Raw genomic sequence first — 13,641 nt, forward strand, 5'->3', positions numbered from 1 at the left:
AGGTCATGTTGCATATCATTCGATTCGGCAAGTCTTCCTGAGTCCATTGGTGGCTTTCTCGACTCGCTAGCTCAATTTAATCGGGAGTTATTGACGAAAAACTCTTATTACCCTAGTGACGTCATAAATGACGTCACGTAAGACCAACAATGCATAAGTGAAGCATCGGACCTTGCAAGGAGTGCATGAAATCACGATTTCGTGTGCTTGAGATAGTTTATTAGGCTGGAGCCTGTCCGGCCGCGCCGCCCCCGACCTTGGTCAGGTCACATAGGGCGGCCGACTAGACATGTTCAAAGCTGAGTTGACGGCAAATAGGCAAAAACTGGCAACTGAAACTTGCTCGCTTATGTTCAGAAAGGTGCGGAGAGTTCAGCCATGCCCTATTCGTCATATCCATTTTTATCCATTTTGACATTTTTCAACTTCTTTATTAAATACTATCGTGAGAACGATACACATGCAGGGCTCTTGTTCTAACTCATTAAACTCAAAAACCCTTCATTGAAAAGCTACCATGATAGCAGAAACAGCTTCATCATGAATTGTGCTATCCGGTGATATGCTATTTTCTCATATATCTTCTCGAAACTTCCGTAAAATTTACGTTGAAAACTGGACATATTTATCAGTACCATAGCCCGATTTTAGGAACCGGAGCGTGGGTCTACTTTCGGCAGGGATATAAGTCCTCAAATGGTAAAGTGGCTTAAAAATAAGGTTCTATCCGATAACTTCAGACAATTTCCTACCCACTGATAGGTATAAATAACAGTTTATCGAAAGTCGGGTTTTTGATTAAATTCGCGCTAATCTGGTATTCGGCAAGACCGTGCATTGTCTCCGTCCCGGGACCGCCGCGTCCTCCACATCAGCGCCCGGCGCCCCTTAGCGCGTCATCACACGTCATTACAAATCAGCGTACATCAGTACACATCATTACACGTCAGCGTACATCAGTACACCTCACTGCACCTCAGAGCGCCGCGCGTCAGCCGGCATCTGCGTGCCGCAGCCGTCAGACACGAATGGACAGATAGACGCGTAAGTACACATCACGAGGACATCATTCCGGGATATTAGAGGCGCAGCTTCACCTCCGAACTGGACAGACAGGGGTTGGCGGAGTGAGGGTGATGGTTGAGCTTCATCTCAGTTACATCATGTAATGGTGTAGTGCTTGGATATGACGTAGTGCAAGAAGGTAGGCATTAGCGATAATTGTAATAAAAACACAAGTATGTGGGTATAGGCTCACTAAAGATGATGGAGGAATAGGCTTACTAAAGGCTCACTAAAGCTGCCATTGAAGGAATGACGAGCTCAGCGAGTGGCAATTACGAAATTCACAGAGGAAGACATTGATACTAATATTCCGGCGGCAGTTGTACTCTAACGATGTAAAATAGTCATTTCCTCTCCATATTTGTAAGCACAATAAATCACTGCTACGAACTTGCACAAATTCACTGCTATATACAAACACATTTATCTGCACAGATACCGGTGATTCTCACCACAAAACAATACATGAACAGCCACGATACCTTGCCATGTCAGGTATTTCTCAGAATGCTACGTTTCCAGTAACTAATGCGCTTGAAGCACACATGATCAATACAGCGATAGCGGAAGTGGAAAACTGTGTAGTAAAAGGCCGAGCGAGATAATTTCAAAACTGCATGTTCTCTGCTCGGTAAATTATTTGTATTTCAGGACCGTTTTGGATTTTCACGAAGGACATTAGGCCAGCCACAACTCCGCAACCACTGAATATGAGCTATGTGCTTCCAGCGAAATCCTTCGAAAATGGCCTTTTTCTACAGCATGACCTGGCAGAGATTTTGGCTTCAGTTCTACGGAAGCACGCGGCAACATTGCACGCCACAGACCGAGGAGCGAAAGCGGAAGCAGAAGAACATCTCCTATGGAAATCACTAGCCTTGTAGCCGATTCTTCACACACTGGGTGACAGTTAACGTACTGTTCATACACTGCGGATGACAGTTTACATACCACTTCATACACTGCGTGACAGTTAACCCTATTCCTGGCGGGCTCCGCCGGGACAAGAAACTGGCGGGGGGGGGGGGGCCGATTCGGCCCCCCTTCAGATCTCAAAAACTACACATCGCAGCGACAAACGGTAAACGGCATCGGATACGCACGGTCAAGATCTACAATTTTTACTAAGGTCATTTTCAGGTCAGGTCGAAGATGACGTCACAGGGGTCGAAAAAGTCAAAATGGCGGCGCTAGATATGGAGAGTTTTTCTCGAATAACTTTCGAATTAGTCAAGATAGGAACAAACTAAGGGCATCATCGTGATCCTCTCGTCAATCCGCATCGAATGATATATATGTTGACCTCGAAAGGTCAAGGTCAAAGGTTGACCTCAGGTCACGTGACCTCGAGGTCATCATGTATATCATTCGATGCGTCTTGACGAGCTGAACACAATGAGACCATCCACGCGTCTGTATCTTGTTCCTGTACGGAGTTATTGGCCAAAAACCTTTGGTGACCTTTGATGACGTCACATGACCTCACAGCTGCCCAACAGCAAAACAGACCTCAAGGTAGTGAAGGTTGATCGTATATGAAGTCATGTATGGTATATGGGGCCATTCCGACCCGTTTTAGTGGTAAAAACAGGGAGTTGATTTTCCCCCATTGACTTATAATGGGGAGGTCGCGAAACTGACCTGACCTTAGGTCACCGATATGAAAATTCCGAGATACCGTAAAGTGGGGCTATTTGAGACAGTGGGGCTATTTGAGACAGTATTTAAAATCGCTATAAAATGAAGATCGTTTGATTTTTGTGTGATATTTTTGCTCAGGGAGGTGTGGAATCGAGCAGTAAATCGCCTGAGCAAAAAATCAAGCATAAATTTTAAGTGTTTTTTTTATTTTATAGCAATTTTAAATACTGTCTCAAATAGCCCCACTGTCTCAAATAGCCCCACCTTACGGTATACAAATTGCACATACTGGTACCCTAACTAAAGCCTGAAGAGAAGAAATTGATCGGTCAAAAACTCTAGCTCTGGCGTGATTGCAAACTTTTCTGAGGTAGGGTCACCAAACCGCCTCTGGTGACCTGACCTGAGGTCAGATCAACTCAAAATTTTCAGACATGTTGCGTAGAAGCCTTTTAGGAAAAGTCAGAAAATTTGAGCTTCCTAGCTCAACGCTTTTGGGAGAAATAACCAAAAAACCTCAGGGGGGGGGGCTCCTGAGGCCCCCCCCGCCAGGAATAGGGTTAACATATGCGTGACCGTTAACGTCCGACAGAAATTGCGTTGTAGCACTGTCCTCAGCCGACACAAAGTCCGCAATCACTCACTGTCCACGCACGGGTAGTCACCACATCTCACACTCCATTGGCTGAGCCATCTCCTTGTCCTTGACCCAGTTCGGGTCAGGCTGTCAATCAGGACAAGCCTACGCCCTAATGGAGGGGGAGGTCGTCTCATGGCGACCAACTCGATGAACGAGTCGTCACGCGCGTCACTTTGTCACACGGCCTCGGAACTTCCGGCTAAGGAAGTCGCGAGGCGGGTCGCTGCCATTCCGGACGAGTCCATTTTCCCGCAGGGGAGTCCACTTCCACAATGCTTCCCTCGGCAGCGCGCTGCGTGCTGGAGGGTGTCTGTGTCGACCGCCGCCGCTCTGCTACCTCCCCAGCCGCCGCAGACCGATGAACTCTCCCGTCTCGTCGTCGAATCGGTCGCGGAACTCCTCTGGCGGAGTGTAGGCCTGGCGAGAGTCGACGCTCGCCTCACCGGAGGCGGCCGAGTCCACTGGCGCCGCCTCCTATCATACGTGGGTGTGTGAGTTAGTAAGCCGCTCTCCGTCTACGTGTTTGGCTGGCGTGTAGTACTGAAAACACACGAAACAGTGGGCGTGGTGACACGGCGAGCGCGTCCGGATCGCTCAGCGTTGCCAGAATTACATTGTGAAACTGCTCGAAGTTTGAAATGTTTGCATGTTTGAAATGCAACTCCAGTACGACTGCCTAACACTGAGAGTTCTAATTGAAATTAGTTTGTCTGTCATAAATAGATAGACTTGTCTGCTCGCATTATCCGACCTTTGTATATTCAGAGTGCCTATACAGAGGGTACAGTATTTTCAAACGTGCCCGGTAAAGGCCTGGCTACACTATGCGTTTTCTGCGTGCGTTTTTTGCGTGTTTGCGTGATTTGCGTAATATCGTTCTAGAAGAAAGCTATATTTGATAAAACATTTACATAAGTTTTGTATAAAAGGTAATGCAATTCTTATATTAGCTAAAATTGAACATGGAAAAAAACATTACAAAAACGTAATATCGTTTTTTACTAGCACGATATTACGCAAAACACGCAAACACGCAAAAACGCACGCAGAAAACGCATAGTGTAGCCAGGCCTTAATTCGTGTGTGGGAAGACATCTAACACGTCGAATAACAAATAAAACAATCCCATTCTGAAATATTTCAAGTACTTCTTTTCCTATGTCGGGTCCACTATCACAAATGCAGTGTAAATTTAGCTCTACTATTTGCGATCTCCGATGTGTAATGTAATGTGCTGTTTTTAGATAAACTAGCCTTATCAAACATGTTGCAAATGAGGATTCGATAATGCTTTTCGAAAAGAAATGCAATTAATGTTTTTAACAGTAGTCAGATGAGCTTAAAAAACTATGACCGATGTTATTGTTGTGGTAGGTATTGTTTGATGTTATTGACGGTGGAAATATCTAGCAGAGATTGTTGGTCCCGTCAAACTGTGATAAATGTGTTACAGAGCCGTGTCTCTGACATTGTTTTCAATATAGAGTGGATCTCTATACTGTCCATTGCATAGAATAGGTGATCTAGCAGATTTCATCCATTATGACGTATAATATTTCCTTCCTCACTATTTTTTTTCGCTATAACTTTAACTGTGGACATTTTTCGACAATATAATAGATAACAAGATCCGTGAGAGCAATCGTTGTTGACATAACTGCATTGTGAATAATTCATGTTACAAAACAGCACAACATTTCATGAACGATTACACAGCCTCAACGAACCCAAATCACATATATGCATAATGACTCTCTGGACTATTCAGAACAGCGTGTCGTCGTCCCATCCCAGCCCCCCGAAAAAGACCCCGAACCCGTGTCCCCATTCAAAGGACAGCCCCAGGAAGGGGGCAGCGTGGGGCGAGGGAGGGGCGAAGGGCTAATGAGTCGGAACGCGCGGCCGTATTTACCTTACTGCCGTCGACGTCAGCTGTTCCGGATATGGTCATGCGGGCTCGAGCTTTCATGGCATCCATGTGAGTCGTCTGAGGGGGTGGGGCGGGGGGGGAGTCAATGATGAGGGGTGGGGCAGGGGGTCAATAGTGAGGGGCGGAGCGGGGAGGGGGTCAATGGTGAGGAAGGAGAGAAGGGATCAGCGTAGGAGGGCGAGACAGAGAAAGAGAGAGAGAGAGAGAGGGATTACCGGCGGGAGACGAGGCAGAGGAAAGGGACTAGGGAGGAGTCGGTGGATGGAGGGAGGCAGGAGCCTATACCATTGCCGGCACTTCACATCAGTGGACGGTTAGAAGTGAACGGCGGGACGAAGAATCAGGATCATTGGTTGGGGAAATGTTCAAGTAGAACGTCATACAATGCGCTATTCTAAAAAGCAAGATAAAATTTGCTGAAACCTAGATACGCGAAATGATCTATTAATCTATGCATCTATGTATGTTGTATTAACAGGGTTGTATACGACTCAATCAATAGCAATCAATTCAATCACGACAAATTTGGGAAACCAATCAAATCAATCAAGTCAGAGCAGTTTTCGGGAATTGATTCAATCGACTCAAACGCGACAATGAAAGGAATCAATCAACTCAATCAAACGACTCAAACCAAGATATACATTAGGTTTTTTGCCCCACCAACTTGGAAAAGTGTCCATAGCAGTCTGGTGTACCTACCTACCTACCTACCTACAGAAGAAACAAAAATATTGTCATTTAAAATTATAAATTGCCATGCCATTCAAAGTTTCTATGTAATAAGGAAGGATACCTAGTGATGGACAGGTGGATCACGATATTGAGGTTCAATGGGTAGAATTGGAGCAGAAGTTTCATTTAATGGGTGCAAAATAACCCAGTAGTTGACTTCAACAAACGCCCCTTAACCCAAATCACCACCTTTCACCTAAAAGTTGTCAATTTAATTTTGGCCATATTCCAGCTAAGTCATCAGGCCATCTACCCCATGTAAAGCCCCCGTCTGTCTCTTATGTGAGTTATGCGGAGCTCTTCTGAATTGAACCCTGAACATAATGAACCTAGCTAGGTTACATGCCACACTGACACCATGTTGATATGAAAGTGTTGAAAATGTGCTATAAATTTGACAACTTCATTAGGTATGCTTTATGAAGACAGCAGGAAAGCAGGTAGGTACCTACTTGCCTGCCTAGATGTGTCACTGGCTACCAACAGTACCAACGAAGGTAGATAGGTTATATGTGAAGAATTCAAAACATTTTATTGCAATACAATTTGAAACTGTTAGGACTGGGGGATAGGGATGAGCATTAAAAATATATTTAAAAGGAAATGGAAAGGACAGGGACTCTGGAACCACAGGATAAGTTAAGGACAAAGGAAGAAGAACAAGGAAAATTAAATGCCGTTGGTGCGACTGCGAAAAAAAAACAAAGAAAACGTTTTGCCAAGAAGTATGCTAAGCTTTTATAAATCCTTATTCTTCGTCTTTTGATTTTTTGGTAAGATGACGTCATTGATTATCATGTAGTATGGTAGATCATCATAAAATAAATCGGTTGTACAACACCAATTTCGTTTTAATTATTATTTCAATTGAAATAAAACCACTTAATAATATTCGGTAAAATATTTTAAGGAAAATGAAATATGTTATGCCTAGGCTCTCAGGAGAAAAGGATCAACAAACGTTCTGCTGCAAATTAAACAATGCAGCAAATTAGCTATTAATGTAAACGTAATTAGCGAGACGAAAACGGCGCTTTTGTTTCAGTTATTTTTGTAGGGGTTTCAGATATTTATAGAGTTCAGTGGGTTGTTTCTGAGGAGATGTGGAGATGTGAATTAGTAATTAATCACACTTTATTAGTATATAGGGCCTTGCACTTTATCATCTGGATTAAAAAAAAAATTCCTGCTGAGTGCAGAAAGGTAGGTAGGTGCATCGCCAGGTTCTATCACAGGATTGGAGCAGTTATTGCAGTTGAAAGTCAAAGTTGGCTGTTCATGTTTAGGCCCTGTTCTTTATTTGGCCATCTACTCCATATTGCAGTTGTGATGACAAGCAGTTTTCAGTGTAGTTTTGTGATCTTTGATGTCATCAATTGGTGTCATTATTTTTCGTCAACTAAAACTTATTTCAACTTTCCATTCAATCGACTCAATCATACGAGTCACTCTAATTTTTGGGAATCAAATCAGTCAACCAGTCGCTAAAGTCAAACGAGTCAGTCAACCAGTCATCTCGAAAAGTCAATCGACTCAATCCAATCAACTCAAAATACGCGCTGAATCAAATCAATCAAATCAATCGACTTGATTGGTATACAACCCTGGTTGTATAACGGCATGCTGGAGCCTGGAAGCTACCTAATCGATATTGTTGTGGAGATAACTTGTGACAATAGTTCTACTACACTGCATGGTGAACATTCATTTTCGTAAATCAGCTCAACTAGCTAGAACGATGTGAGAAGCCCCTCACTTTCTTCATCAAAGTTTGGATATTCTTATTCTGTAAGACATCGCCAGCAGCATGCATGGACAACCCACCCCTAGGAGTGCGGGCGCGTACATGTCTATCTACGCTCCAAGGGGCCGTGGCTTCTCGCGCGCCGCCCACCTTGGCACGCTTGGCCTCCGTCTTGGACTTGCAGCAGAACTCCGTGAGCGCCACAGCCATGGCCAGCACCAGGCCCGCAATCAGGATGTAGAAGATGCCGGCCACGTTGCTGAGCAGCATCTCGCTGGCCTTCGACTCCTGACGAGAGATGGGTGGATACGTTAGGGGGAGAGCGACAATAGTTATGGAGAGCAAACTGTGCTTAGATATCCGCTCCACTACCGAGCACAGAAAGCAGCATTACTCTAAAATAAACTCACACATGACACGGCTTCAAGCTTCAACGCCCACTAACTGCCCTGTAAATGCAACTGTGTAGCCGGCTGTACCGGTCAGGCCCGTCAATACGTACGACAGTCTCGAGCGATCCTCACCTCAACCTCCTTACACTCGGATTTGGTCGACTACCCTCTCGTTACCTACGACAGAGTCTCGAGCGATTCTCACCTCAACCTCCTTACACTCGGAGTTGGTCGACCACCCCCTCGTTACCTACTTAGAGTCTCGAGCGATTCTCACCTCAACCTCCTTGCACTCGGAGTTGGTCGACCACCACTTGTTCTCTAGCTTGGCCAGCTCTCCGTAGTCAATTAGCCGCAACACGGCGATGTTGATGGCATCCCTAGAAAGGACAAACATACGGTGCTTTGTTATAAGGGAGATATTATCTAACTTATAATCCACGGCTTTGGTTCGAGCAGTGTGTCAAACTCAAACGTGGTTCTTTGTAAGAGCTACAATTCGGATTTCAGATCACTCACATTTTAGCAGCATGCATCATGTGATGCTCGAAACAGATTGTCATTCAATACGTGTGTTTATGCAGTGAGTTCGTGGAAACTGTGAATGCGCGGGTCACTTGATATCTCTTTCAGTCCACTGGTGACTGCAAATTCCCGGTTTCCTCGAACTCGCAGCAGTAAATGTATCACCCAGTTAGGCACAAATACCGAGTGGGGACTGCGTTAGACTTTGTTTATCTTCTGTGAACACAGCGTTAAAGCTAAAGCCCCGGGAGTAGGTACAGAGTCAGCCACTAAGTGAAAAACTCGGTACGTTCAGCGCTGTCCAGGTCATATACCCTTTTAAAGCATCACGAGGCTTGGTATAAACTTAATGAAACTGACTTTGCCGGAAACTTTGAGCATAAATAAGAACTAGTTCATAGCTTACTTGAGATATTCAAAGACTCTTTATGAATATTATATCGTCGTAAATGCAAGACATAAATGTAGTTGGTCTAAAAACCCATCTGCTATGATAAGCTTTGCAGACGAACTTCATCAAAGGAGCAAAGTATGCTCAACCAAAATTTATTTCATTTCCAACCAGGACATCACACCACAAGCTGCACACTCTATGTTATAATTGAAGATGTTACAGACCGTCTCAGTGTTCCACTCACAGTGGGGCGCACAGTGGCCCGATCGCCACTGCTGCTGCGAGAGTCCCATACCTCCACGGAGAGTCCAGTGGCGTGGCCACGCCGTAGCCCTTGGAGTCGAGGTTCTGGCCGACCTTCATCGTGTCACACGGCTGCCGGCCGTTGACGTACTCGTTGGTGGTCGACTCCACCAGCAGAGCGTACTTGCCCTGCAGGCATAGGCCAGGTCAGATGAAGATCATAGACGCAGGGGCACGGCTCAGAGTATGGTGAGATAGTGCATTTTGTTACCGTCTAGGGCGCAGCGATGCGGGCTGGCTGGCTGATGTGAATCGCCGATGCTGTTGCGACACTTCTTTTTGACTGTTTCTAAGGACGTACAATTGTCGACGCTTGGATCATTCATAATTTGAAAAGGTGTTATTTAGTACCAAATAACAATCGTAATTGTTATAAGCCTTGAAACTGGTGCAGCTAATCGTGATTGGGACAACATTCTCACAATAAAGGGATATTCCATGATCAAATGACATTCAATGCAACACCAACCCAATCAATCGACAACCCTAAAGCCAAGGGATGCCTCGGCATGTGGTATTCGTAAGTACCGCTATTGCATCGCAGTTGCGCGTTGGTTGGTTCATGATTTGTTGGATTGGTCTGCACTCGCCGAGTACGGCATATGGCGTGTCGCTCACCTTGGAGTTGCGCACCCTCTCGATGCCCTCACGGTACGTCTGGACGAACACGTGCTCGTTGGAAGACATGAAGTCCCACATCCGCTGATACACGCCCAGCTTGGAGTTCTGCGGCACAGGGAGTCGCTGTATCAGGTGTTGTCGGCGTCGGGATAATCACAGAGAGGCATGCTGGAAAGTAGGAATGATTGTATCGAGGCTGACGGAAAATACTGGGCTAAGAATCAGCTCTAGAAACCGATGTTCCTTCATGTATTTTGTTTCTTCCGACGCAAGGCATCTGTGGTTGAAGTATTCCCCTCATTATTAAATCTTAAATTTATCGAGTATCAGTGGACGACTGGATTAGCAGTGTTTGTTGAGCAGGGGCATAACGAACAACACATATGTAATCTGCGCACAATGCACATGTTTCATTGCCTTAGCAATTACACACAATTGGGAATAAGTTCTATATTGCACCAACTTCATATTGCGTGTGAACAAGAAAAGATAAAAATATGTTGAGCAATTTCGGCAGCGACAAAACGCTTTCCTGCATGCCATTGCCTACACAGCATCCCATCATCCATTGAGACAGGGTGAGGGTCAGAGTTCCGACCGCTGGTGGTTACCGGTATAAAGCTAGTTGATAAGGTGACTGACTACAGAAATAATGTCCGTGCATCAGGCTCAGAGTTTTGCAATTATCTTGTCACCTTAACGACACATTTCTGGAAATTAAGCCCTGAATGGTAAAATCGAGACAGAAATTCAAGACTAAGACTTCCCCGGTGGATGCAGGAGCTCAGTCTTCGAACGTTTAACTAGATCAGTCACGCCTGTCTGTATACGCTGTAGGTTGGTGAGGCTAAACTGAGATTTTGGGGAAATGATACCGGCGATGTTTGTACTTACTTACCTACCGGTCTAAGAATCGACGGCTTTGGTATCGAGATCTAGTTGGTAGTCTGCACCAATTGACTTTTCGGCTTGTATGACAGGATTTAAAGCTCTGATGTCAAGCTTTGGTTTGGTGTTAAAATTCTGGGAAAACCTGATCGAGCCTACGAACATTCGGACGACAGCATTCAAAGTCATTCGGAGGATGGATGCCTCGAGCTTTTATTTGTTGTAGGAGACACGCGTCCCGACTATCGATATCAGGGTTTTGAGTTACCTGCTGAGAAGGGAAAGGATCTCTTGATGATGCTCGTGGCATACCTACAGTCTACACTGCCACCTACTGCAATCTTTGGAGCATTTCCCTTCCTCACTTTTTTCTTCTCTCCCATCTCTATCACTCTTTCTCCTCTCTCTCTCCCTCTCTCTCCTTCTCCCTCCTTTCCTCCTCTCTCCTCTCTTTATCTCCAAGCACAGAACCAAATATTGAAGCTCTGATCCACTCTGATTCTACCCAGCAATGCTTGCCGCCGCTCAGGGAAGCAAAGTTCCGTGGTCAGGATAAACGTAAGGACACAACGTTACGGTTGGTACACACACTATCAAAGCCAATGCTGCGGAACCACACAAACGCCCGGCTCGACCAAGTTCTGATCGCCCGCCGACCACAAAACCGAGCCGACGATCTGAGCTCGCGGACCGCCGCTGAGAGCCAGCGACTTCTGCCCGGCGGGACCACTGAGTGGTCTCGAGACCTCGACACTCCCACCCGACAATTAATGAGTGACCCCGGCCGGTGGCCGCCGCTCCCGTGCAGAGTTTGGCGAGCGCGCGGTGGAATTTATTTGCCGTCTGCGCCGCGGTGCTGGAGGCGATGATGAATTGTTCGTTAATGACCTCAGTCGGGCTGGCAGCGAAAGGGCGGGAGAGGTGCACATTACGGCGACGAGCTGGTCTGGACGTGCAGGTGCATTGCGATCAACCCAAATAGCCCTGACTAAACCAGGACTAGGGCTGCATGCCGCAGACCAGAGCACGGGGAGATATTCGAGACGGTGGTGGATAGGCCGTAGATAAGTTCAAGATAAGTGGATATAGGTTGGGTGGGGATACGCTGCTGAAATATCTTGTTGTTTTATAAAACTGATGAGATTGATATCATAATTGCAGATGTGTGAATATATATATATATATATATATATATATATATATATATATATATATATATATATATATATATATATATATATATATATATATATATATATATATATATATATATATATATATATATATATATATATATGTTACGGGTCATATGCTAACATGGGCAGTATGCAAACTACCCGGGCAGTATGCATACTACCCAACAGCCCGGGCAGTATGCATACCGCCCGGGTAGTATGCATACTACCCGACCCCTTGGGCAGTATGCATACCGCCCGGGCAGTATGCATACCTCCCGGGTAGTATGCATACTACCCACCTCTCTTCTCACGGGCAAGATGTTTACTCGGGCAGTATGTTGACCACACTTCGTGAGGCTTGTTAATGCATGATAACTCGCGTATTATATATGTGGATGACAGACGTTTTAACCCGCGCCGTGCTGGTGACCTGCACTTTCCGCCAAGTGACTTATAACGGAGAGGTCGCATAATTGACCTGACCTTAGGTCACAGACATGAAAAATCCGAGATATAGATTATATACATACTGTTACTCATATCAATCGCTGAAAGTTTCAAAGTGATCGTTCAGTCGGTGTAGCTATAACGAGCCTTTGAACTTTTTCTGAGGTAAGGTCATTTGACGTGACCTGATGACCTGACCTTGAACGACCCGAGTCTGAAATTTTCACATGTGCGGAAATGATGTATGAACAGGTTGCGCCGTCGTTTTTGAAATATTCGCAAAAACCCTGAGGGGGGGGGCGTTTTTACGCCCCCCCCCCCCTCAGCACGGCGCGGGTTAAGAAGTAATCCGACTTGGTGACTGATCAAATAATGAACAAAGCTACGTCCTATGACTCTTGCTGTGTATATCATTTTTGTGCAATCTCGTCCTTTGTTTGATATTTAGTTAACCCGGCACCGCCTGGGCTATTTCCGTACCCACGACAGCCTGGGGGGGGGGGGGGGGGGGGGGGGTCGGATCCGACCCCCCCCCCCTGTTATCTCGAGAACCAATGGTCGTATCGAGCCCCGCGAGGCGGCGTTCGAAAGGTCTCTACGAGACCTTCCCGAAGCACTCTTAAGATTTTAAGATTGAGGTCAACTTTCGGGTCAAGGTCAGGTTAAAGGTCAAATTCAGGGGTTTTGCATGATTAGGCTTACGGACAGCAGAATCGATAGCTGCTGCTCGAAACTCACCACAAATGACCTCAAAGACCTAGTGAAGGTACCATGTGCGAATAGGGGTCATACTAAGTACGGGTCAAGGTCAGGTCAGGTCACGAAAGGTCACGGTTTTCTTTTTCTGCTACATGGACGTGCGACACATGTTTTATGGCTTATTTTTCACGCCAAATCCGATGGTAATGGTTATATGTGACCCCAAGTCACTGTGCTGGTGATAAGTGTGCATTGAAAGGATAAAAAATCGTTTATACCATACATAACTAAACGAGGGCTAAGAAAAAAGTCAATTTTTCAACTTTTTATTTTTGACATAAAAATTCACTTTTCTAGACGAGCTTTGTCCCAGGAATCTAGTGGTGCCATTTGTTTTCACATGCGATGTTCAGAAGTGCCTCTAATTCGCGAAAATGTT

The 13,641-nt window shown here is 45.5% G+C and overlaps 1 protein-coding gene across 2 annotated transcripts in view; it reads right to left on the bottom strand.

Moving 5' to 3' along the window:
* Positions 1–3,223: 3,223 nt before the first annotated feature.
* Positions 3,224–13,641, bottom strand: part of LOC122367499 (glutamate receptor 1-like) — a 45,685-nt gene continuing 35,267 nt past the window's right edge. The window contains exons 15-20 of one of the 2 annotated variants that reach the window (XM_043340608.1): positions 9,988–10,095; positions 9,362–9,498; positions 8,425–8,527; positions 7,906–8,043; positions 5,259–5,333; positions 3,224–3,820 (exon numbers count right to left, since the gene is read on the bottom strand). In XM_043340608.1, the coding sequence (XP_043196543.1) occupies positions 3,680–3,820; positions 5,259–5,333; positions 7,906–8,043; positions 8,425–8,527; positions 9,362–9,498; positions 9,988–10,095 (702 nt within the window). In that variant the 3' untranslated portion in view covers positions 3,224–3,679. Of the gene's footprint in view, positions 3,887–5,258; positions 5,334–7,905; positions 8,044–8,424; positions 8,528–9,361; positions 9,499–9,987; positions 10,096–13,641 lie in introns of both variants that reach the window. The other variant, XM_043340609.1, reaches the window with a different exon arrangement.

Source organism: Amphibalanus amphitrite, unplaced genomic scaffold (genome assembly GCF_019059575.1).
Source record: "Amphibalanus amphitrite isolate SeventyFive unplaced genomic scaffold, NRLGWU_Aamphi_draft 000874F_arrow, whole genome shotgun sequence".
In the NCBI taxonomy this organism is placed as follows: domain Eukaryota; kingdom Metazoa; phylum Arthropoda; class Thecostraca; order Balanomorpha; family Balanidae; genus Amphibalanus; species Amphibalanus amphitrite.